This window comes from Acinonyx jubatus, chromosome B2 (assembly GCF_027475565.1).
Source record: "Acinonyx jubatus isolate Ajub_Pintada_27869175 chromosome B2, VMU_Ajub_asm_v1.0, whole genome shotgun sequence".
Lineage (NCBI taxonomy): Eukaryota > Metazoa > Chordata > Mammalia > Carnivora > Felidae > Acinonyx > Acinonyx jubatus.
Window position 1 is genome coordinate 17,021,120 of NC_069385.1, and position 25,747 is coordinate 17,046,866.

Sequence of the window (25,747 nt, forward strand, 5' to 3'; positions counted from 1 at the left end):
CTTAAAAGAACAAAACCAGGGGCGCCTGGGTGGCTCCATCAGTTAAGCGTCCCACTTCGTCTCAGGTCGTGATCTCGCGGTCCATGGGTTCCAGCCCCGCGTCGGGCTCTGTGCTGACAGCTCAGAGCCTGGAGCCTGTTTCAGATTCTGTGTCTCCCTCTTTCTCTGACCCTCCCCTGTTCATGCTCTCTCTCTCTCTCTCTCTCTCTCTCTCTCTCTCTGTCTCAAAAATAAATAAATGTTAAAAAAAATTAAAAAAGAACAAAACCAGTCTACTCTCAACAAGAGCTTGATAACTCTCTCTAAAGCTGACCTAGACAGATTGCATCTACACGTGCTGCTTCCATAATTGTGGCTGTGAAATAGGATGACCAATATCAAAAACAAGATATCATGGCCCCTTTTTAAGAAACAACTACCACAGTTATGGATATAATATAAAGGAGATTTTTAAAAAAATCAGTGATACCTCTTGTATGCAATATGATTTACATTCTGATTGGGGAGATCTACATTAAAAGAAAACAAGCAGCAGAGGGGAACCTATAAGTACTATTACCGGTCTAGATATCAAGTGCTATGTTTATTTAGACCTGTCGTGGGCTGGAGTAATCAGGATAAGATAGGGGAAGGAACTGGTTCTTGAAGGATGGCCAGGATTCCAAGAAGTAGAGAGAATAAAAGGATATTATAAGTAATCAGAAAGAAGCATGAAGGAACCTAAGAGATGACTCCTAGGCTGTCGAGGGACAGATAAAACTTATTAATTACATAAGTGAATTGAGAAAGGTTACACAGCTAGGCAATGGGCATCAAAACTAGAATTGGAGTTTTTAGAATTCCAACTCTAGGCTCTGATAGTGGGTATTAACAACTTTCAAGCAGAGTATTTGAGGGACTACCAGTAAGTTTGTAATGTACGTACTTCCAAGAGAATTGGGGGATTTTCAATCTTTTCTATGGGTCCTGGAATGCAAACCATAATGCTTAGGTGTGGCTACTAGGTGGTTTCTCCTGCGTTGATTTTGTTTTGTTTTTGCTCTCAAATTTGCTTTTTAAAAACATTTTTTAAAAATGTTTATTTTTGAGAGAGAGAGACACACACAGCATGAGAGGGGAAGAGGTGGAGAAAGAGGGAGACACAGAATCTGAAGCAAGCTCCAGCCTCTGAGCTGTCAGCACAGAGCCTGATGCAGGATAGAACTCACAAACCCTGAGATCACGAGCTGAGCTGCAGTTGGACGCTTAACAGAGCCACCCAAGCGCCCCTTAAATTTGCTTTATATTGCACAGTTATTGCACAAGTGCACTGTTTTAGTGTTCCTATACTGACTGGACTCTGTTCAGAGCCATACTGATTAGATTGTGTTCAGAGCCATATTGGTGAGGAAGGGCGCCCCAATTTCCTTCCACTTTGGGTTTGGTGGTTACCACACCCCCATGGAAGAGAATTGGCTCTCCGCAGCCACCGTCCGATTGGTAACGTCCGATCCAATCAGGACTCCGCGGGAAGGGGCGGGACTGAGAGGCGCGCGCGGTGCTTCTTGCTGTATCTGCAGTGGTTGCTTTTGGCATGGAGGAGATTTATGCTAAGTTTGTGTCTCAGAAAATCAGCAAAACCCGGTGGCGACCGGTACCTCCGGGGAGCCTGCAGACCGCCGAGACCTTCGCTACGGGCTCTTGGGACAATGAGGTACCTCCATTCCCGGGCAGGAAGTTCCTCCCTCCTCCGTCTCTCCTGGAACCGCGCCGTCCGCGTTCAGCGCGCGAACTCTCGCCTTCTAGCTTCTCTCTCCTTCTCCCTCCCCCGAGTTCGTGTCTGAGGCTCGGTTGTCCGGTACCTCAGCCATCGATGGTGTGCTTGAGCCTCGAATCTCTTGTGCTTTAAAGTATCACCTTACCATTTGTCTGAGATGCTTTTAAAGCGAGGTTGCTTGAAAGCAATACAAGTTTTAATTTTCGAGAGTTTGACGTTTATTTCATCTCAAGGGAAAACTTTACGCTTTACAGGAAAATTATGTTTCGCTGTGGTCTATTGGAGATTTTGGGAACGTTGACTCTGATGGAGGATTTGAAGGAGAACATCAGTTATTGTGTGATATCAAACACCACGGTGATGTCATGGATTTACAAGTAAGTCTTTGTAATATCGAAAAGCTAACTTTTAAAAAACTGAGAGTAATTAGATATCTAAAGGACCTTAAAGTGTGTCTAGTTTCATTCCGGCTTTACAGGAAACTGAGTTCTCTATAGGTTATGATTTGCCAACATTGTATAGCCACTTAATAGCAGAATCAGAACTGGGGAAGGGGGTGCAGATTTCATCTCAGTTTTCGTTTTAATCTTGATTTGTTTAATTAGTTGTCCATCTATTTGCCCAACGTTATTTTGGGAACTTTACATAAGTAAAGTAATTTTCATCACATGTTTGTGAATCAAGTGTTCTTTGTCACTAAGTGACAAATACTGTGCAAGGCACTTTGTATGGTTTTGCTTTTTGAATTCTTATCACAACCCCCAAGTGGAAATTACTTCTTCCATTTTAAAGGTGTACCAAGGCTTAGAGAACTTAACTTGGCCAATGTCTCAAAGCCAGTAAAGTAGAGGGAATGGAATTAGTAAGTTTTCAAATCCTGATCTGTAGGACTTCAAACTCCCTGCATTTTCTTCTATAGAAAGCTACCTGACTCTGAGAATGATTATTTTCTAAACCTGTCTGGTAGCAGTCCAAAATTAAATCAGTTATAGGCAAAGGAGTTTAGGGGGAAAAATTTTAATTTATTCTTCATGAAAATCCTCTTGTTTGAATAGTGGTTTTTACTTTCAGACCCATCATCACATTTTATTTGTTTAGCATTTATAGGTTCGTTGCGTTTTAAAATTGTTATGCTAGTAATTGGGTTAACCAAATGGGCTTCCTCCTTATCAATATTTCTGAATCTCTAACAAGCAGGAATTTTCTATTTAGTTTTTTGACCAGGAAAGAATTGTAGCTGCTTCATCAACAGGATGTGTAACAGTTTTCCTTCACCATCCTAATAACCAGGTAAAGAATTTTTGCTTGAAAACGGAATTTGTATTTTAATTATTTTTAGAAGGGCGTAAACAGGACTGTATTTAATAATGACACAAGTAAGTTTCATACTCCCAAAATATGGAGTGGGGAGGTATCATATTACCTATGTTTTAGTAGGCTAAGTCTAGAACCAGGTTTGTGTCAGCCTTTACTGAAATTGGTTATCTTTAAATTCTGTTAGTCCTGACCTATCAGTATATTATTCTGGCAAGTAATTTTCCTATATTTTTCTCTCTTAAGTTGCTATTCTGATCTGTCAAAGAAAGAAAGAGCACCTTCTAGCTCGGGTATCATGAGAACAGGAACAGCTACTTTGCTTCTGTGAATAGAACCTTGGTTTTAATTGGAGAGGATAGACTATAGGAAGACTTGACTTTTTTTTCAATGCCTTGTATATTGAAATTCTGAATACTGACCTTCAGAGCATAATGGTAGGGCAGTCCTTTAAAATAGTCCCATGTGGGGGCACCTGGGTGGCTCAGTTGGTTAAGCATCCGACTCTTGGTTTCATCTCAGATCATGATCTCATGGTTTGTGGATTTGAGGCCTGCATTGAGCTCTTCATTGACAGCGTGGAGCCTGCTTGGGATCCTCTCTCTCTCTCTCTCTCTCTCTCTCTCTCTCTCTCTGTCTCCCTCCCTCCCTCCCTCTCTCTCTCTCTCTCTCTCTCTCCCTCTCTCTCTCTCTCTCTCTCTCCCCCCCTCCCCTCCCTCCCCCCTCCCCCTCTGCCCTCCCTCACTTGCTCTTCTGTCTCTCTCTAAAAATAAATAAACTTTTAAATAAATACATAAATAAGATAAAATAGCCCCATATCTAGTAATGGTTTTAAGTTGCTGGAAAAGAGTGTTTGTTTAGATTTTCAGGTTAATAAAGGTCATTTTCCAAATAAACACGCTTAGTAAATATAAGACCCAGATCTTTTTAAGTAGTTTTCTTAATGAGGCCACTTAGAAAATGCTATAGAGGTTTATTTCTCAGATGTTGGCTAATTCCCTTAAGAATTTAGAGTTGCTTTTGAGCACATAACTCTCTGGGGTGTCTGTCTGACTCAGTACAGCATGTGACTCTTGACCTTGGGAGTGTAGGTTCAAGCCCCACATTAGGTATAGAGATTACTTTAAAAACATAAAATCTTTAAAAAAAAATGACATAACTAAAACCATATCTTTAATTTGAGATATTTGAGATACAGTAAAACTGGTTTGGGAGCGTAATTCATTTTGGAAACATAGTTGTAGTCCAAAGCACTTGTGTATCAAAGCAGATTTCCCCATAAGAAATAATTGAAACTGAGATGATTCATTCCACAACCCAAAAATACATAAAAATGATTACAAAACTGTAATACAATACAAAATAATAAAGTTAATACAAAATATAAAGAAAAATAAATTAACCTGCACTTACCTTTGAAAACCTTTGTGGCTGGTGTGAGGGAGACAAGAGAGAGGAGCGTTATTGTGTAGGATAACTTTCACTTTCACTAACAGAATCACTGCTATCTGTTGGCTCAATGAAATCTTTTTCTTTTTGTGCAACTTTAACAAGAAACCTATTCAATGATGTAGAATGAAGCAAAGCATTCCTAAGCTTACTCTTGTATGAAAAAGCAAAGGACTGTCCATAGATGCTTTGAAGTGACAAAAAATACCCTAGTGCCAGTTTGTGGGCACCTTCCAGCATTCTGAAAAATCACTGATTTTCTGCCAAACACCACGGCCTGAAACCAAGCATTTGAGCACGGAAGACAATCACCCACAATCCTGCCCCTCAGGCACGCGTGCAAGAGAGAAGAACCGTTGGCTTAGTTGTGATCATGGGACGTTTGGCGTCCTGTATTACTCGTATTGCAAGACAACACTCGTTTATCAAGTTAAAATTTATTAGAAATGTTTGTCATGTGGAACACTCACAGAATGCAGAGCAAGTTACTACTTACCCAAGGTTCTACTGTATTATTGAGTAGCATTCTTTTTTAATCTAACCCAGTGTACACAGAGCTTTGATGAAAGTAGTTTCTAAGCTTTAGTACTCAGAAATACAAAGGAAAAAGGAGAAAGTTACTCTTTTTCTAGAAGGGTGTGAGACAGAATTTTAAAATAGTCTTTATTCAGGGGAAAGTGCTAGTTTTTAGGGCTTTGCTTTGATTAATCGTATTCCCACTTCTGACACCTAGACTCTGTCAGTCAGCCAGCAGTGGACCACAGCTCACTACCACACAGGTCCGGGCAGTCCTTCCCGTAGTAGTGCGCCATGCACGGGTGTTGTGTGCGACAACCCAGAAATTGTCACAGTTGGAGAAGATGGTCGAATAAATCTCTTCAGAGCTGATCACAAGGAGGCTGTAAGAACCATAGGTAAGAAAAATCCTATTTTGGGGCGCCTGGGTGGCTCAGTCAGTTAAGTGTCTGACTTCAGCTCAGGTCATGATCTCACAGTTCGTGAGTTGCCCTGTGTCGGGCTCTGTGCTGACAGCTCAGAGCCTGGAGCCTGCTTTGGATTCTGCGTTTCCGCCTCTCTTTACCCCTCTCATGCTCATGCTCTGTCTCTCCCTGTCTCTCAATAATAAATAAACTTTTAAGTTTTTAATAAGTTATTATTAACATATATTTTAACATATTAATTGTTAATTATAGCATATCAAGCAACTACCATGTGCTAAGTAAACACAATGCTGTGTTTGAAGGATGTAAAAATGTACAAAGATTTTTTTTTTTTTTTTACATTTTGTTAATAACTTATTTGTTTTAATTTATATCCAAGTTAGTTAGCATATAGTGCAACAATGATTTCAGGAGTAGATTCCTTAATGCCCCATACCCATTTAGCCTATCCACCCTCCCACACCCCTCCAGCAACTCTCTATTTGTTCTGTTATATTGAAGAGTCTCTTATGTTTTGTCCCCCTCCCTATTTTTATATTATTTTTGCTTCCCTTCCCTATGTTCACCTGTTTTGTGTCTTAAAGTCCTCATATGAGTGAAGTCATATTATATTTGTCTTTCTCTAACTAAATTCACTTAGCATTATACTCTCTATTTCCATCCATGTTGTTACAGATGGCAAGATTTCATTCTTTTTGATTGGCAAGTAATACTCCATTGTATATAGGGGCACCTGGGTGGCTCAGTCGGTTAAGCGTCCGACTTCAGCTCAGGTCACGATCTCGCGGTCCGTGGGTTCGAGCCCCGCGCCGGGCTCTGGGCTGATGGCTCAGAGTCTGGAGTCTGCTTCAGATTCTGTGTCTCCCTCTCTCTCTGCCCCTCCCCCGCTCTGTCTCTCTCTGTCTCAAAAATAAATGAATGTTAAAAAAAAAAATTTTTTTTTTTTTTTAAATACTCCATTGTATATATATACCACATCTTATTTATCCATTCATCCATAGATGGACATTTGGGCTCTTTCTGTACTTTGGCTATTGTTGATAGTGCTGCTATAAATGTTGGGGTGCATGTGCCCCTTTGAAACAGCACACCTGTATCCCTTGGATAACAAAGTAAGATCTCTTTACAAGATGATAGGTCGATAAGGCACATATGAATGAGTGACTACAAAGGAAGAATAAACTTTTGGTTTTTTGTTTGGTTTGGTTTGGTTTGGCTGGAGGGGATTACCAAGTAAAGACTTGAGGAGCAAGTGGCAATTAATTTAAACTAGGTTCTAAGCCACAAATATTACTGAAAGATGGCACACCAGACAAAGGGAATAATGTGGGGACAGGATAAGTCCATTGAGAGAATGACAAAAAGTGTAGTTTAGCCCAACTTTAGATACTACTATAGGAGAGGTGACACATGAAAAAAATGCTCCACATCACTCATCATCAGGGAAATACAAATCAAAACCACAGCGAGATACCACCTCACACCTGAATTCACAAGAAACGTGAATTGGGACCGGGTTGTGAAGTCTAATGTGCAGCTGCAGAGGTTACATTTTGTTAGGTGGACACCTAGAGAGCCATTGAAACTTATTGAGCAAGGGGATGTTATCCTCCCTGTCATGCTTTAGAAGGATTATTCTAGTACAGTAATTCTCAACTATGCTTCACGTAGACTTGCCTGATGAGAGTTTCAACAACCCACCGCCCGAGACCTGAATCAGAACTTCCGTGGACTGAGCCCATGAATCAGTTGTGTTGTTTATTATTCTTTTGAGTTCTGAGGTATACTTATTTAACTGTTAAGGACGATTGCCTGGGGTTTGGAGGAGTATCACAAAAGTATATGCTAAATTATGTGATATAAACTTAAACACTCTGGGAAAAGGAAAAGGACCAGTATACCAGTCTGGAAGGACTTCATGGAGAAGAGAGTTGATGAAACAAAAGATGAATTGATTTTTTTTTTTTTTTTTTTTTTTTAAGATTCTATTTTTAAGTGATCTCTACACCCAGCATGGCGCTTAAACTTATAACCTTGAGATCAAGAGTTGCACGCTGTACCAAGTGAGCCAGCCAGGTGCCCCTAAAGATGAACAGATTTGAGATGACTCAGCCAGATGACACAAGTTCAGAATGAGCTCTGTAGGAAGCCCTGAGGTTTGGAGTTGCTGGCTTAACCACTAGTGGAAGGTATAAAATTGGATAGAGAGGAACTTGAAATTTTTCTCAGCAATGGAGGGTAATAATCTAAAGTGGAATAGAGAAATATGTCAAAATTCAGCCCTTTATGCAGAAAACAGATGTTTTATGAGTGATATCATTTTTCTATCAAAGGAGAGTCTATTTTAATGTATATATTACTGTTTCTTTTTACTATAGAAATTAAACTGATTCATTTAAAAGTTCACTTGTAATAGTTCAATTAATAGAAGGAATGTGATTTAAGATTTTCCTGGAAAAAAAGGACTTCTTAACAGGCACTACTGTTTTCTTAATTTGTAGACAACGCAGATAGCAGTACGCTCCATGCTGTAACCTTCCTTCGAACTCCTGAGATTCTTACAGTAAATTCAATTGGGCAGTTAAAAATATGGGATTTCAGAAAACAAGGAAATGAGCCCTCTCAGATACTATCACTGTAAGTTTTCATATGTAATTTCAGTAGTGTAATACATAGTTAATGTTTGTTTATAGCAACTGACTTTAAATTTTTTTAGTGTTTATTTTAGAGAGAGAGAGAGAGCAAGTGAGTGAGCATGAGCTGGGGAAGGGCAGAGAGAGGAAGACACAAAATCCCAAGCAGGCTCCAGGCTCTGAGCTTTCAGCACAGAACCTGACATGGGGTCCGAAATCACACACTGCGATATCATGTCCTGAGCTGAAGTCGGATGCTTAACCGACTGAGCACCCAGGTGCCCCATAGCAACTGATTTTAAACAATATTGTATTCAATTGCATTTGAAGAGAGAATGATCACTAATTAAATTTGATAAAGCAAGTATAATTTGATGGGCTTGGGATTCCTGTGCTGCATTTAGTAAATATATTTGTATTGATTCAGAGCCTTTATCTCTTTGAAGTTTGTATCATTTAATGGGGAATTTATTTTTGCTCAACAATTGATGCTACTGATAGTAACTATAAAAAAAAATACAATCCAAGATATTTTTTTCTGAGCAAAAATCCCTTATGTGTGCTATTTTCTCTAAGAATATAGAATGTGTTGGGGCACCTGGGTGGCTCAGTCGGTTCCGGTCATGATCTTGCAGTTCATGAGTTTGAGCCCCGCATCAGGCTCTCTGCTGACCGCTCAGAGCCTGGAGCCTGTTTCAGATTCTGCCTGTCCCTCTCTCTCTGCTCCTCTCCCACTCATGCTCTGTCTCTCTCTCAAAAATAAATAAACATTAAAAAAAAAAATAGCCAAACCATAAGAGACTCTTAGATACAGAGTACAAACTGAGGATTGATGGGGGGCAGGGGGAGAGAGGAAAATGGGTGATGGGCATTGAGGAGGGCACTTGTTGGGATGAGCACTGGGTGTTGTATATAAGCGATGAACCATAGGAATCCACCCCCAAAACCAAGAGCACCCTGTACACACTGTATGTTAGTCAATTTGACAATAAATTATATTTAAAAAATAAATAAAATAAAAATGTCTGAAAAAATAAAATGCACTTTTCATTTTAAAAAATTAGAAAAGAGGAATATAGAATGTGTCAAACTGAAAAAGTAATTGTATAAACAAAATATTAAATAAGGTAGAAGTAAACACTGTGTTGTTTAGTTGACACATAATGTTTCTAAAATGCCAAGAAATGGAAATATGTTTGCACATCTTACTATCAGATGATCTTGCTCCTTACGTCTGCAAATTGTAGAGAGAATAAATTACTTTGGCCTTTAATTCCCTCCCAGAGTTCTAGTATTTGGAAACATATTTAATGCACTCAATTTTTGGACACAATTTAAGTTCAACCAGTGGCTCAGGCCACAGAGGCCATCATTTAGTTACTAGAGGGAAACATGTTTTCATAGATTGTGCAAAGATAAATTCTACTTGACAGCATGTTTGATGTCATTGTATCTCCCACAAAAGGACTGGTGACCGAGTGCCCCTCCACTGTGTTGATAGACATCCCAACCAGCAGCATGTGGTAGCCACCGGTGGCCAGGATGGAATGCTGAGTATTTGGGATGTTAGACAAGGTACTATGCCTGTGTCTCTGCTGAAAGCTCACGAAGCTGAAAGTAAGTGCTATGGAGATGCACAAGTTTTTGTTGGGTACTAATGTAGGCAGCTTTCTGTAACGATACATATGGATCATTTTACGTTGTAGCTTTTGGCTGCATTGTATAAATGTGTAATAATTAATCACTTTTCATTTGACGTTTAGGTCCTTCAACATATGTTTTCAAAATTATATCCAAAACCACAGTGATTATTCTTACATGTTCATCTTTATGCCCTTATTTTCTTCGGATAATTCTTTAGAAGTAGAATCAATGACCCATAATGTTTGCATAATTTTAAAGTTGCAGTACATGTTATCAAACTGTTATACATAAAGATAATACCAGTTTATATTGCCATACTCATACAGTTTATATTGCCTGTGAGAGGATGCCCTTTTCCCATGCAAATGTAGGCCATCATTATTAATATTTGCTAATCTGTGTGTTCTTCAATTTTTTGTTGTACCTGTTTTGTTTTTTAAAAAGAGCGGTAGATAGAGGATCTTGTCTTTTTTTTGTTGTTCATCTTTTGATTTTGGTGGGGAGTCGTTGACTGCATAGAAATTTTTCGTTTTATCACCATCTCTGATACCATGACTGGGTTATAGTTTTAAATTCTGACTTAAGAAGTTTATATTAAGCCCTACTTGAGTAAAAGTACAAAAGAACAAACACACCAATATTGCAACTTCTCAGTTTAAGTATCACATTATTACCTTGGAAAGGTAAATGACTTTTAAGTTTATATTCAAGAAGCAAATAAAAGGATAGAATTATTTTGCCTCTTCTAATTATAACCATGCCCAGGAAAAAAAAAAGAAATAAAAAGAAATAGTTATGTCCTCACAGAATCTGATGTTGACTAAGCCAGTGGTAGTAAAATTACAGACTTTCAGATCTCTTCTTCGAGCCCCTTTTTAACTGCCGGACTGCATTGCTGAGCAATATACAGAAATGTAGTAGATTGTGATGTATTCTTTTGATTCATCCTGACTCTTGGCTAGAAATGAAATATGATGTTAGTATAGAGGTTTGTTTTCTATTTTGAAAATAAATATTTAAGAATCTAGGTTTGTACATTCTGCTTCTGGCTCTACAGGCTGTTTCGTTTCACTATGTGTTAATGAAACAGTATCAATGTATTTTACATAGGAATTTGCCCAGAACATGCTCTCCTGAAGAAGGTGAGCTTTTTATGTTCTGTGGCATGATGCTTAATTGTGGTAACGGTCGGAATGAGAATTGCCAGGTTGCAAGTATGTGCCTTATAATAACTTTATATGCTATGCCCTGGGCACCTTCTATGCTGTCTCTTTAAGCTTCTAATCCAGAATCCCTGAACTCTTGTTCACACTACCCGTTTTATCTGCACATTGCAGATAATTTCCTAAGGCGTCCTGGCCAGTCATTGGTTCCCATTTGTCTTTTGACACGGGAAGTTCTCTTAAAGTTTTAGAACTTGAGGGGTCCTAAATCCCAAATTGGCTTCTTAATAGCCCTCCATCTGAAACTGAGTCCAGATTCTGGGAATATTGCTAGGTTTTAGTTTGCTAGGAGCTAGTTGCTATTTCTGTGATATATACCAGAATTATCCGGAATCCTGACATGAAGCAAAGTTGAAATTCATTTGCATATTACTTTTATGGTCTTCTTTCAGTCTTCCCAGTAATAGAACCTTCATATGTTAATGACACAAGCATTAAAAATAAGAGAACTTACAATTAAAATACTTTCAGAATTCTCCCATTGTCCTACTTTTCCATAAAAAGATGTAATAGGTTGGGGCACCTGGGTGACTCTGTTAAGTGTCCAACTCATGATTTCAGGTCAGGTCATGATCTGGAGGTTTGTGGGATCAAAGACCCACATTGGGCTCTGCGCTGACAGTGAGAAGCCTGCTTGGGATTCTCTCTCTTCCTTGCTCTCTGCCCCTCCCTGAGATGTGTGTGCGTGGGTTCTCTCTCTCTCTCTCTCTCTCTCTCTCTCTCTCTCTCTCAAGATAAATAAACGTTAAAAAAATGTAATAGGTCAAATGGTTAGCCTTTATTTTCATTCATTTGCTGGCCCAATACACAAGTAGATTTACTTGGCTTCTTTATCCTATCTACATGTTATAGCCATTTGGAGAATTATATTGTGTCTTTTCTTTAATCCTGAAGCCTTTGATTTTTGTCACACACTTGGGGGTTGAAGGTATGTGGTGGAGTTAATGGAAGATGATGCATAGAGACCGGGTTTTAAAGTTTGTTCAACCAATCTGCACAGGAATTAGCTTCTTGGTTCTTATCTTTTAGTGTGGGAAGTTCACTTTCACCCATCCAACCCAGATCATCTATTTACTTGTTCTGAGGATGGATCCCTCTGGCATTGGGACGCCTCCACAGATGTACCTGAAAAATCATCACTGTTTAACCAAGGTAAAAGGGTTTAATGAAGATTCTTGTGTGTAATTTTGTTATGGTTTCAAATACCATCTTAGAAATTCTCAGATTTGTAACGTTAAAGGATGACAGAATGTTTCCATCCTTCTGCTTCAGGGTAAATTCTAGTATCAGGGCTTGAAATCTGTCAGCTGCTTACTGCTGTACTGCTGATGACCACAAATGCCAGAAACTGGCTAACTTCGCACAGCCAGAGGTTTTCATGCTACGTTTCTGAGACTGTCCATTAAATAAGCAACAGAAAGACAGTCAAAATCTGCCTTGCCTAACGACTTCAAATCTGATATCCATATTGTCCCATGGAAATGCGAGCAGTTAATATCACTGAATGTGCATTTGGTCAAAAATGGTGATGTGTGATAATGGATTTATCACTCTGTTATTCTGAGAATAAAGTTTAAATCCTAGCCTTTTAACAATATCAGTAGAATTTCAGATGTTTACTAATACAAAATTGGTCTTGAAAGCTGTTTTCCCCTTCTCTTTTCTTTTCTCACAGGAGGAAGAAGTAGCACTTTTTTGTCTCACAGCATTAGTAACCAGGCTAATGTTCACCAGTCTCTTATAAGCTCCTGGCTCAGCACTGATCCTGCAAAAGACCGTATTGAAATCACAAGCTTGCTTCCCAGCAGGACTTTGTCTGTAAACAGTTTGGATGTTTTAGGTCCTTGTCTTGTTTGTGGGACTGATGCAGAAGCAATTTATGTTACTAGACAACTTTTTTCATGAAAATACTGTGGTTACATGATTTCAGGTAAAGCATATAGTTAGCCTTTTGAATTACCACTTCTTTGCGTATTTTTATGATTGGAAAATGTGAAATTGGCAGAGGAAGCTTCAGTCACCTATTGTTGATGTTGATGACCAGCGTTGGTTTTTGTCAGTTGAATGTTCCCCTCATAGTCGTAGAGTCTGATAGATGACTGGTGAGAAGAGAATTGGAACTTGTAGAAGAATATTAGAGGGATCCTTTTGCTGATGTAGACACTGCCTTCAAACAGGCCGTTCTGGACAGCTCGTGGACCCAGCTCTTCATCTTTGATGTTGTGAGACTTAATATTCTCAAACCACCAACAGGTTCCTGTCCTTTTTATTGACAGTGTGAGGGATATGCCCCTCCTTGGTGGCACTAGCCAATGTTGATGTTTATCCTTTATATTGTAGATATTTTCTTCAGCCCTTCCACATTTTCTTTCCTTAATAAGTTTAATAAACTTCTTCATAAAGAATTGAACAAAAATGACAATTTTTTTGTAGTGTTCACATTTTTTTAAAGCAAAGTGTTATGACAGGTTAGAGTAGGTTTGAACAGAACTATATCAACTGCTTGGACCCAGCTTCATTTTTCTTGAAAAAAGTACATTTTTCCTCAGGATTTTTACTTTTGTTTAGTTTTACAACTTGTTCAAAATTGCCAAACTGGACATTGTGCAATAAAACAGAATTTGACATTGATAAGTGATCCAACTTCCAAACTGAAATTTGAAGATCACGTGTATAAGACTAGTATGATGATGTGATAAGAGTAAAGATGCCTTTACTCTTTTGATGTCTTTGTCCTTATCTACAGTGCTAACGATGACCTAACTTGTAGTGTTTTCTTTTGTTTGTTTTGAGTATAGTTGACAAAATGTTCCATTAGTTTCAGGTTAATGTGTAGTGCCTAAAGACAATTTAGTAACTTTGTCTTTTCAAAGTTTGTTAAATTAAATGTGTTATTGAACATCAAGACCTTAATGACAAATCACTGCTATTAAGCTCTTGGAGCATGTATTCATTTACTTTATTTATAATTCCAGTGGTAGTAATTATGGTAAAGTTTTGTTTTTCTGTCCTAATAAATATTTTCAATTTTTTAATGCCACCTTACCTCAGGGCTTTTGGTTTGGGGTTTTTTGTCAACATTTTTAAATGGAATACATAAATGTAATCCGCTTTTTTATATATATTTGTCTCAAAAATATTTGATATAATTAGTAACTTGAATTGCAAAGAATCAGAAGAAAATGTTGCCATAGGAATTTTTAATGTTTATAGTTTTATTTCTGAGACAAAATAATTTTTAAGATTTTCTGTCATTACAGAAGTAATTCATTACAGGAAAAAAAGGCAAAAGAAAATTGTAAGTGCTTATAATGTTAAACAGACAATTCATAGTCTTTTCATTCCCTTTTCCATCCATCAATGTGTGTGTAATTTGTTAAAAATGAAATATATCATGTTATATTTATCGAAATACATTCCCCAGCAGTAATCACATGGTTTCCATAATAACAACAGAGCTATTAATTTTCCGTTGACTATTTCCCTTTATGTAAATATCTTGCTGCAGCGCAAATCTCAGTGTCCCTTTCTTTACCCTCCGGGCATTCTCCCATCCAGCAGGCTACCCGTGCTCTGAGTGGGCCCTGAGTTGATATCCCTCTTGGAGGACTAGCTCCTGGGCCCACATTTTTCATGCACAGTGAGTGGTAAGCTTGCTGTGCCTTTGCTTTCCTCTGCATTATAGGCTGCCAAAAAGTTGAAAGGATTCATGTATGTTGCTAGTACCATTCTCTTGTTTCCAGCAGCAATATATGCAATTTCCCTAGATTGTTATAGTAAATAATTGATGGAGGGAGCAAGATGTGTAGGCTTAGAACACTAGCTTGGGCTGGAAACAAGTTTCAAGGTTGAATCTTTGCTTTGTTTTAAGAGTATTTCTAACCATGAGTAAAAGTATATTTGAATAGTGATACATTTCCTATCAACTGAGGGGTTCTCAGATTTAATAAGAAACATAAGCTTTATGTAGTATAAATAAAAACCCTAATTTATAAATTTGTTCATTGTCACTGCCTGTATTCACGAAACTATCAAATAGTTTCTTTTGAAGGCCGCAGGATCTCAGAGGTGGAAGGTACCTTGGAGAGCATCTCTAACCTAAATTTAACTGTCACTTTCAGAGCATTCGTAACAAATTATCATCCAGCCTGCCCTTGACAATATACTGTGATAAAGTTTCCTATTTCCCAATGCAGTCTCTCCTCACTTGGACAGCTCTTATTGATGTAGCCTTATGGCAGGGTTTTAGTGTATGGATGGAATAGAAAACAATCCTGTAAAAAAAACAAAGTAAGAGTCATGTTATTGTGAGTTAATGAAACAATCATGTGATCCTACTGTGAGATAGCCAATCACCAATCAATTTACTGAATTTGCATCATGTTGGGGCGCTTTAGTATAAGGTTTCACTAAATAAATTCATTTTCATATACTTAACTGAAACTTGGCTTTCGTTTGTCTTCCTGGGAGCCACAAAAAAATGTAATCTTTCATCAGATATTCAGGTATTCAGAACTACATACACTAGCTTGTTGGGGTAAACTTTTTTAATCTCTTCAATGGTTTCTAATGGGCAAAGCATTTCTTCCCAGTATTTCTTGTCCTTGGCTAAATCCTAACCCTTCCAAACTCCTTTTTGATGTCATATTCTCAAGAAAGCCTTCCCTGGCCTCAGACAAAAATCATACTCTGCTTTAAGAGCCTGTGCTGTGCTTGCAGCTGTATTAGCAGCCAGTGTCTATTGGACCACGTGCTTGAGAACAGGGCATGTTGTATTAACAGCGTTTAATACAATGTCTGATCCATGGCAAACACAGAATCGGTGCAGAGTGAGCTGAACTAACCTCACAATCGTGTTTTCCTTTGGAAAAAATACTTCCATTTGCCAAAGACCATCATTAAAGTGTGACTTGCAAAATGAACACTTTCCCGGGTGGTGTCTGCCTTGCTCAGAGTCCGACAGAAATCTTAACCATCCTGGTTCTTGGTACAATATTCCTTTGTAATGCTGTCTTAGCTTATTTTCACTATTCTGACGTTTGTTCAGTTAGACTGCTGACTAGTTGAACTTAAACCGTTAGCCTTTTTTACATGTCTATTATACTATGCTTCCCCTATTCTTGAATTAACGTCGATGACTTTGATCCTTACTAGAGGTCAATCCCTGTTCTACAAAGACAAATCTTATTTCCATAGAGGAAAGAACTAACAATCTCTTTTGAATGTTTTCAGCAGAAGCTGATGATTTCCAGAGTTGCTTGTAATGTTCTACAGTCTCCCCCATTGGTTAGGAGATAGGATAAATGTACTGAAGTGCATAGGCCTACTCCTTGAGTCCTCCCAATTATCAGTGACACGTGAATCATTGGTATTTGGCTACAGTTACTGAAATCTTTATAAGCCAACCTAATTTACTGACATTCAGCCCCATTTATTTATCTTGTTTCACAAAGTTGCTGTGGAGAAACATAGCTATCCCATCAAAAATGCTGCAAAGTTGAAAAATTCCTTTTCTTTTGTAACACTGCTATTTCATAGTATTGTGGAAACATCCTTTTAGTAATCCGTTCTAGAATCTTGTCCATGAAGAATACCAAGTTCATTAGCGTATAGTTCATATCAAGGCTTCATTTAAGCTTATGGTAACAATATGATACCTAGCTCAGACTAGTTATAGCAATGCTCTAGTTTTACAGATAAGAAACCTGGGGATGTCTGAAGCAAGTATCCAAACTATTGACAAGCAAGTATTCAAACTATTTCATCAGTATCTTCTGAACCACCATGTTAAGTGGCAATGCACAAAACTACCAGCTACACTATCTTAGCATCAAAACAATTCCAACATTTTGCTGTATTAGGTGTACAAGGAGTGAAAAAACCACAGGGTGGGGGTGAGCAGGGAGAAGTAGAATGACTAAACTACAGCCGATTGGGTAAAAATTTTTAATTAAAAGTAAACTAATGTTTGGGGCTCCTGGGTGGCTCAATCAGTTAAGCATCCGACTTGAGCTCAGGTCACGATCTCATGGTTTGTGGGTTCAAGCCCTGCATAAGGCTCTCTGCTGTCCGTGCAGAGCCCACTTCAGATCCTCTCATCCTCTCTCTCTGCCCCTCCCCTGCTTGCACTCTCTCAAAAATAAACATTTAAAAAATTATTTAAATAAAGTAAAAAAGATAAACTAATGTTCAGTTCTAAACTGTCATAACTAGACTTTGGGGGTCAGTAGCCGACGACAGACTAGCCTAACACAGACATCAGAAATGCATCAGCTGTTCAAGCCCCATGTGGGACTCTGTGCTGACAGCTCAGAGCCTGGAGCCTGCTTCAGATTCTGTCTCCCTCTTTCTCCCCCTCCCCCACTTGTGCTCTGTCTCTCTCCCTCTCTCAAAAATGAATACATGTGGAAAAAAGAACTGCATTAGCTGTCAAAATTTTTGTGCAGGCCACGGACATAAGAAGCTAAACTGTAATTAATACTAAACTGGTGGGGCGCCTGGGTGGCTCAGTTGGTTAAGCGTCCCACTTCAGCTCAGGTCGTGAACTCACAGTTCATGGGTTTGAGCCCCACGTCAGGCTCTGTGCTGACAGCTCAGAGCCTGGAGCCTGCTTTGGATTCTGTGCCTCCCTCTCTCTCTACCCCTCCCCTACTCATGCTCTGTCCCTCTCAAAAATAAACATAAATTTTTTTAACTGTAAAATAATAGCTGCAATTCGTAAAAACACAGATTTTACGCCTTCATAGTACAGAATGAACTTAAATTTTAAAATTTCTTAGCAAGAGATGTCCTACAAGCAATGATACTCCAGCAGCAATAAGCACACAGAGAACCAGATTTGGTTTCTAATACCATTCTCCAGTTGTAGGAGCAAGGACTCCTTGGAGGGACAGGATTCTATAAGGTAGCTTAAAACATCTTGTACTGTCAGAAAGTAAGGAAATTCTGGGGCACCTGGTTAGCTCAGTCAGTTGAGCATCAAATTCTTGATTTCCACCCAGTCATGATGCCACAGCTGTGGGATCTGGCCTTGGGTTAAGCTCCGTGCTGAGCATGGAGCCTGCTTAGGATTCTCTCTCTTCTCTCTACCCCTCCCCAGCTCATGCTCTCTCTGTCTCTCTCAAAATAAACTTTTTTTTTTTTTTTAAGTAAGGAAGTTCTTTTAAGAAACACGTAAAAGCCTGTAATGATGGCAGAAGGAGGGTATGTCAAAGGGACATAGAAGCCAATTCAACCGGAAGAGCTCCCAATAGCCAAAGCTGGAACAATTTGATCAACAAAATAAATAAAATACTCAAACCATACAATAAGTATTCATGACTCCACATTGACATGAATGTTTTTTAAAAAATGAGTGAAGAGACCAATCTTCTCAGACTTCAAACTAATTTATGTGGATTCTCTGCTGGGAAAGAAGTAGAATGCAATTCTCCATCTCTTGAGTGGGGGCAGCTCATAGTCTAGAGCCTTCCCCTAAGACTGAGCTTCCGGGAGGGCTTATGCCCTCAGGGCCACATTGCTCTTTAGACTTCTTCCTTGTTTGCTGCCCCTGATCCTGCAATCACCCAAGCATGAAAACTGGCCCCTACCTCTGTTGATGAAAACAAAATGAAACCCCAAATCCTCATTGCCATGAAGCATTGAGAAGTCCAGTAGGCTGTAGCTGGACCAAGGGTTTTTCATCACAATACAAAGCCCTTCACATGAATGGTAGGTATTGCCACTCAGAGACTTGCCACAGCCTTAGTATTTCCCTGCTTTTTCACCTCCACCCCCACCTTTCAGCCGTTTTTTTCATCTTGTGGATTGCTTCTTCTTTCCTAATCATCTCTTCTCTCCTTTCCCTCCTCTTCCCTCCCCACTACTTCACTGGAATTAAATCTCCTAGTCCCAGATAGAGCACTTCACTGAGCTCCTTGAATTATCTAGGAAACTTCCCCAAAACAGTAGTTTATGGAGATACTCGCCTTTAGGCTTACCACTGAAGAGCTTTTGGGCACCTGGGTGGACCAGTCAGTTAAACATCCGACTTCAGCTCAGGTCGTGATCTCACAGTTTGTGGGGTCAGGCCCTGTGTTGCACTCTGTGCTGATAGCTCAGAGCTTGGAACCTGCTTTGGATTCTGTCTGTCCCTCTCTCGGCCTCTCCCTCGCTTGTGCACGCTCTCTCTCTCTCAAAAATAAACAAGTGTTTTTTTTTTTTTTTTAAATTGAAGAGCTTAAGTAAAGAAGTTCCCTGGATGAGTGACAAAGGTGACAAGATTTGGGAGGCAGTATGCTTTTTCAGATATATAATCCTGAAAAGGACAAGAAGTCCTGTGAACATATTAGATTCATTTAAATTTTGTTTAATGTTTACTTTTTGAGAGACAGAGCATGAGCAGGGGAGGAGCAGGCAGAGAGAGACAGAATCCAAAGCAGGCTCCAGGCTCCAAGCTGTCAGCATAGAGCCCAAGTGGGGCTCAAACTCACAAACTATGAGATCATGATCTGAGACAAAGTCAGACACTTAACTGACTGAGCCCCCCCCCCCCAGGTACCCCAACATTCATGGAAGTTTGAGGTTGAAAGGATCCCCAAAGCTTACTTAGTCCTGCAGGTGAAGAAAGTAAGACCTAGGGCTATTATGTGACCCACTTTGGGTCATGCCCTGTATCTTTTACAAGCTCTGTGCTTGTAGATTTTTTTTTAAGATTATTTATTTTGAAAGAAAGAGCATGTGCACGCAAGCAGGGGAGGGGCAGAGAGAGAGAGAGAGAGAATCCCAAACTCAGGCATGTGGGGCTCAAACCACGGACCATGAGATCATAGCCTGAGCTGAAATCAAGAGTTGGATGCTTAATCCAGGTGCCCCAAGTGCTTGTAAAGTGCTCTTAGAATGGAATCTTTTCCTTTTTTTTTTTTTTAGTTTATTTATTTTGAGAGAAAGAGAGAGAGCACGAGTGTGAGCAGAGGAGGGGCAGAAAGCGAGGGAGAGAGAGAATCCCAAGTCAGCTCGGAGCTGTCAGCACAGTCTGAACCTGGGCTGGATCTCACCAACCCCTGAGTCTGACACTTAACCAACTGAGTCACCAAGTTGCCCTGGAATCTTTTCTTTTCCTTTTTTTTTTTTTTTTTTAATTAATGTTTCTATTTATTTTTGAAGGAGAGAGAGAGACAGAGTATGAGTGCGGGAGGAACAGAGAGAGAGGGAGACACAGAATCCGAAGCAGGCTCCAGGCTCTAAGCTGTCAGCACAGAGCCTGATGAGGGGCTCGAACCCACGAACTGTGAGATCATGACCTGAGGGGAAATCAGACGCCTAACCGACTGAGCCACCAGGCGCCCCTGGAATCCTTTCTTTTAACATTAATTTTCACATTTGAACTTTAGGATACAGTAGCCAGTAACTAATTTAACATCAGAAAAATAAGTCTTTAATCCTAAGACAATTTTAATAGTCTCTAGTAGAAAAATGAAAGATGTTGAGGGATGCCTGGCGGGATCAGTCAGTGGAGTCTGCAACTCTTCCAGGGTTGTGAGTTTCAGGCCCATATTGGGTGTAGAGATTACTTCAAAAATAAAATCTTAGATGTTTGCAAATATTAACCATATATTTTCTAGAGGCAGATTTGACTAAAGCACTCTTTACAAAGGGTAGATGGTACCTTGAGACATCACAAACCCAATGATCTCATCCCAAATTTCCAATTCAACAAGAAATAAAAACCTCTTCTCGCAGTCACGTTATCCCAATCTTAACAAGAATGACTTTTCTCATCCCCTGATTCGGTTGACAGGTTAAAAATCTCCAAACTCTATTACTCTGCCTGGGTTCAACAATATATTAATCTGATTCAGCAAATACTTAAACACGGACTTACTCGGGGAAAGAAAGAGTGCTAAGCAAAAATCAATCTATTTCAAAGCCTCTAGAAATCCCAATCCCTAGTGCCCACCCACAGCGAGGTTTCAGGGCAACTCATTGCTGCTTCCTTCTGAGAATTAAATTTCTGGAGATGCGCGTCTTGATTCTGGATCCGTGCACAGCAAGAGCTCAACTGGAAAGGAGAGACTGAAATAAATGAGCGGACTTCGGAGAGGACAAGCCTGATCCCACGAGCCAGGGAGAGTCACCGGGCCAGCGCCAGGCGGGGGCGACGCGGGGAGACGCTCGCCAGCACGCTGAAGAGAGGACGACCGGCGGAGGGCGGGAGGCCGCAGGCGGCGCGCTGGCTGCTGGCGGCGGGGCGGACTGAAGCCCCCAGTCCGCGGCCCCCGCGCAAGCGACGCCGGGAAATGCCCACATCCGGGAAACCTGCGGCGGAGTGCGGCGGCGGCGACACCACCGAGTGGAAGGCAAAATGGCGGCGGCGGCGGTGGACTGGTGCTGAGGGGAGAGCCAGGTCCCCGCGACCCCCGCGACGGGCCGCGCTGGCCCGAGGCAGCCCCCCGGCGTCTGTCCCCGCCCTGCACCACCAGGGATATCTGGGGTCCCTGGGACGGGCTCCGGCCGCCTGGGCGCCAGCCCTCGGGCCCGTGGCCGCTGTCCAGGAGCCTCGCTTTCCCTGCAGGTAGGTCTGGGGCTGGCGTAGCGGGTGGGGCGCCCTCCTTCCTCCCGAACCCGAGTTGGCGGGGCGGTGGCCGCCGGGGCCCACGCCCAGTCCTGTTGGCGGGGGTCCAGGGGCCGCTGCGGACGAGCGGGCCGGCCCGGCCCGGTGCGGGCCTGACTTGGCTGGTTGCATGGACCCGAGCTGAGCCCTGCCCTGGGGAAGCGAGGGTTGGCCGCGCCCGGGGCTGGCGGAAGAGCCGCAGGCACTGCGGCCTTGGAAGTGCAGGTTAGGTTGGGGAGAGCCTGATTTGCTGGAGGCCTTAGGCGGACTGTCTCCCACTTCCACCCCTATCCCCAGCACGGACTGGTCAGTGTTTAGGAAGGAAGGAAAGTGAAAGGTGGTTCTGAAACAAAATTGCAGTGAAAGAGCTGCGGTTCTTTGCATCCCAGAGGGACTCGATCCTGGATATACCTTGAAGAAAGCCCGGGAATTTCTGTCTCCAGTCCACTGTAATGTTAGCTTGCTGTTCGTAGTTCAGTCCACTGTAATGTTAGCTTGCTGTTCGTAGTTGGAAGGGGTAGGAGGGATGGAGAGATCTTTATGGAGTAGGAATGTGTGCATAAATAAAACGAAGGAAAGAAAATACAAGAAACGCTATTTGTCGTAACTTCAAAAAGAACTTGGAGCGCAAAGAATGGCTCTCAGGTGATTTGAATTAACCCCTTTCTCTGACTTTGCCAGTTGGAAGTTTTCCAGGGGGTCAGAGTTTAATGTTTGTCGACCCATATGGTAATATGACTAAAAATATATATTGTTTTGTAGATGTTATTCCTCAAGCTGGTGAGACATAAGTAAACAAATATAGTCTCACACGCAACTACGGTGTCATTCACCCGGAATCATGAAGCTTGTCAGGCCTTTATGGATTATTTAAGATTAAAATGCTTTATCAGATTTCCTTCATGAGGAAGAAAAGGCAGGACATTATAATTGGAATGAATGTTCTCTGCTAAGATAGTTACATTTGTGATTTAAGTAAGGTTATTTCTTTCCTTTAATAAGCTGATAGGTAAAATGAGCTAGTTGATTCCCTTAAGGCAGTGGAGGAATTTGACTGATTTCACACTAAAAGAAGTAGCATTGTGTTCCTCTGATCAGCTCCTACTGCAAGAAACTAGATCAAGGCCCTAGCTGGGGAAGGCGCATTCTTTCTACGCCTGACTATTTACATTGACTACCCCCTGCCACTTTCCAAAAGCAAATAAAACATGCTTTTACTTTTTTTTTTTTTTTTGTATGATCTGTGTTTTCTTCTGTAGGTTGCATTTTTGTTTTTAATGCTAGTCCTTGTTATTCTATATAAATATAGCCTTGGAACAGATCCAACTATGGTTATTTAGTTTTCATTCTAGATGTTGTATTTAGATTAGTGGCTTTTTGTAGACCATAAAGTTATGTAGTCATTGAACAACACTTTTATCAACTAGAAATGGCAGTCATTTTTCAGCATAAGATAAAATATAGTGATAGTTTTCACTTTTGATCAGCTAATTTATAGAATGCAAAGTGAAGAAAATGTCTTCAGTATAAGAGAATCTTAAATATTGCTGTCTAAACAACTGAGACTATATGCTGCTAAGAAAGAAAGAGTACATATTACTGTTGCTGTTGTCAGAACTGACTCTGTCAAAGCATTGAGACAGGCCATCTTTTTTATAAACCTAATTCAACCCAAGGTAACACTTTGAAATCTTATTATGTAATGGTACCTGGTTTTTCCCTAAGTTGGACAAAATATCAACAATATTTGTTTGGGTTTGCTGACATTTAGATGAAGATCTAAAGTTTCAAAGAAATGGAGGTTTTGTCTGTTCACTCTAGCTGATTTAAATGTTCCTTAAAAGAATGAGTGAGTCATGATCCCTGCCCTTAGGAAACTCAAGATGCAGGTTCTGATGAAAAGAGCTCTGAGACAGTTCAGGATGTGTGGATTCCATTTCTAGCGTGACCTCCAGCTGGCTGCATGAACTTGGGCCAGTTTATCTCTCTGGATGCATTTCCTTACCTGGAGTATATATGTTGAGATACATATTTTTATATATATTGTATTTTATTCTGTGTGATATTCTCTGTGAATCTGTGATCTAATAGGAAAAATAAGACAAGTACAGGACTAGCACAAAAACATGTTTTATTTGACCATGCAAAGTTCAGAGAAGGATAAGAAATGGGCAGTTTAATGAAATCTTTGTGAAGAAGTCATTTGGTACCTTAAAGGTTGGGTATAATTTCAACAAGAAGAAATATGGCAGGGGCTCTCCCAAGAAGAATAAACAGTGTAAGTAAGGACATGAAAGTAGAAAAGCACAGGGGACAAATTACCTGCTCTCAGGTAATTTGGCTTGTTTAGAGTATGATATGCTGGGGAGAGTCTAGGTAAGACAGTGGAAAGAGAGAAGATAACTGACATTTATTGAGTTGGGAATTTATTCTAAACATTTAACATGCACAGTTGACCCTTGAACAATACAGATTTGAAGTATGTGGGTCCACTTACACACAGATTTTTTTTCAACAAATTATATTGGAAAACTTTTTGGAGATTTGCAACAATTTGAAAAAACTCACAGATGAACTTTATAACCTAGAAATACTGAAAAAAACTAAAAAAAGTTAGGTAAGAATACAGAGTATAATACTTATACAAAATAAGTGTTAATTGTGTTTACGTTATTAGGCATCTGGTCAACAGTAGGCTATTAGTAGTTAAGTTTGGGGGGAGTCAAAAGTTATATTCAGATTTTAGACTGCATAGGGGGTTGCTGCACCTAACCCCCTGTGTTGTTCAAGGGTCAACTGTATTAAACTGTATTTTGAGCATTACATAGTGCTCAAAATAATTCTATTAGGACCATTATTGCCCACATTTGAAGATGCAGAAACTGAGACATGGCTTGCCAAGATCACACAGTTCGTGGTAGAACTGGGATTTGTACCCTGCAGTTTGACTCCAATTGTCTTTTTTTTCCTTTTTTTTTTAGAAAGAGAGTAGTAGAGTGGGAGTGGGGAGGGGCTGAGGGGGGCAGCGAGGGAGCGAGAGAGACAGAGAGAGAGAGAGAGAGAGAGAGAGAGAGAGAGAGAGAATGAATCCCAAGCAGGCTCCACACTCAGCACCAAGCTTGATGTAGAGCTTGATCCCAGGACTGTGGGATCACGACATGAGCTGAACTCGAGTCTGACACTCAACCCACTAAGCCTCCCAGGCACCCCTCCATTGCTTTTTAATCACTAAGTTAAAGGAATCATTGAAGTTCTGGAGTAAGGAATTGACATGATCAGAACTATTTATTAGAGAGATTAATCTTGGCACCAGTGTAACATGAGTTAGTGGTAAGCTATTTTGCCTTGAAGAGTTCTTTTAAAAGTTCTCTTTACCAGGGCACCTGGGTAGCTCAGTCAGTTAAGTGTCCAACTCTTGATTTCAGCTCAGGTCATGATCTCAGAGTGTGTGAGTTTGAGTTCCTCATTGGGCTTTGCACTATCAGAACTTGGGATTCTCGCTCTCTCTCTCTCTGCCCCTCCCTCACTCACACTGTCTTTTTCTCTCTCTCAAAATAAACTTAAAAAAATTCTCTTTACCAGGGGTGCTTGGGTGGCTCAGTCGGTTAAGCATCCGACTTCGAATCAGGTCCTGATCTCATGGTTTGTGAGTTTGAGCCCTGCATCAGGCTGTGTGCTGACGGCTCAGAGCCTGGAGCCTGCTTCAGATTCTGTGTCTCCTTCTCTCTCTGCCCCTCCCCCAACTTGTGCTCTGTCTCTCTCTGTCTCTCAAAAATAAATAAATGTAAAAAAAAAAAAATTTTTTTTTTAAAATTCTCTTTACCGATTATTAATCTGAATTTTCACATTTGCTATTAGCAAAGATTACTAAGATTTGTTAATGCCAGTGTTGACCATACCTTGTTTGGAAGAATTGTAAATTAATATACCTTTGTGGAAGGCAATTTGACACTGTCAGGATTTTATTTTATTTTTTGGCATATCTTTTCCTTTATTTTTTTTCCTTTTTAAAAAATTTTATTTCAGGGGCGCCTGGGTGGCTCATTCGGTTAAGTGTCCAACTCTGGATTTTGGCTCAGGTCATGATTTCATGGTTAGTGGGTTCAAGCCCCTGCATCCAACTCTGTGCTGACAGTGCAGAGGCTGCTTGGGATTCTCTCTCTCCCTCTCTGCCCTTCCTCTACTCATGTGCGCGT

The 25,747-nt window shown here is 40.3% G+C and overlaps 1 protein-coding gene across 1 annotated transcript; it reads left to right on the top strand.

Annotated features, from left to right (window-relative positions):
- The first annotated feature begins 1,489 nt into the window (after window positions 1-1,489).
- NUP43 (nucleoporin 43) lies at window positions 1,490-14,000 on the top strand. Its single transcript, XM_015085431.3, has 8 exons — window positions 1,490-1,693; window positions 2,011-2,133; window positions 2,969-3,046; window positions 5,253-5,433; window positions 7,962-8,097; window positions 9,559-9,710; window positions 11,990-12,112; window positions 12,636-14,000. Exons 1-8 carry the CDS (start codon window positions 1,574-1,576, stop codon window positions 12,863-12,865), a joined length of 1,143 nt encoding a protein of 380 aa, XP_014940917.1. The 5' UTR covers window positions 1,490-1,573; the 3' UTR covers window positions 12,866-14,000.
- Window positions 14,001-25,747: the final 11,747 nt, after the last annotated feature.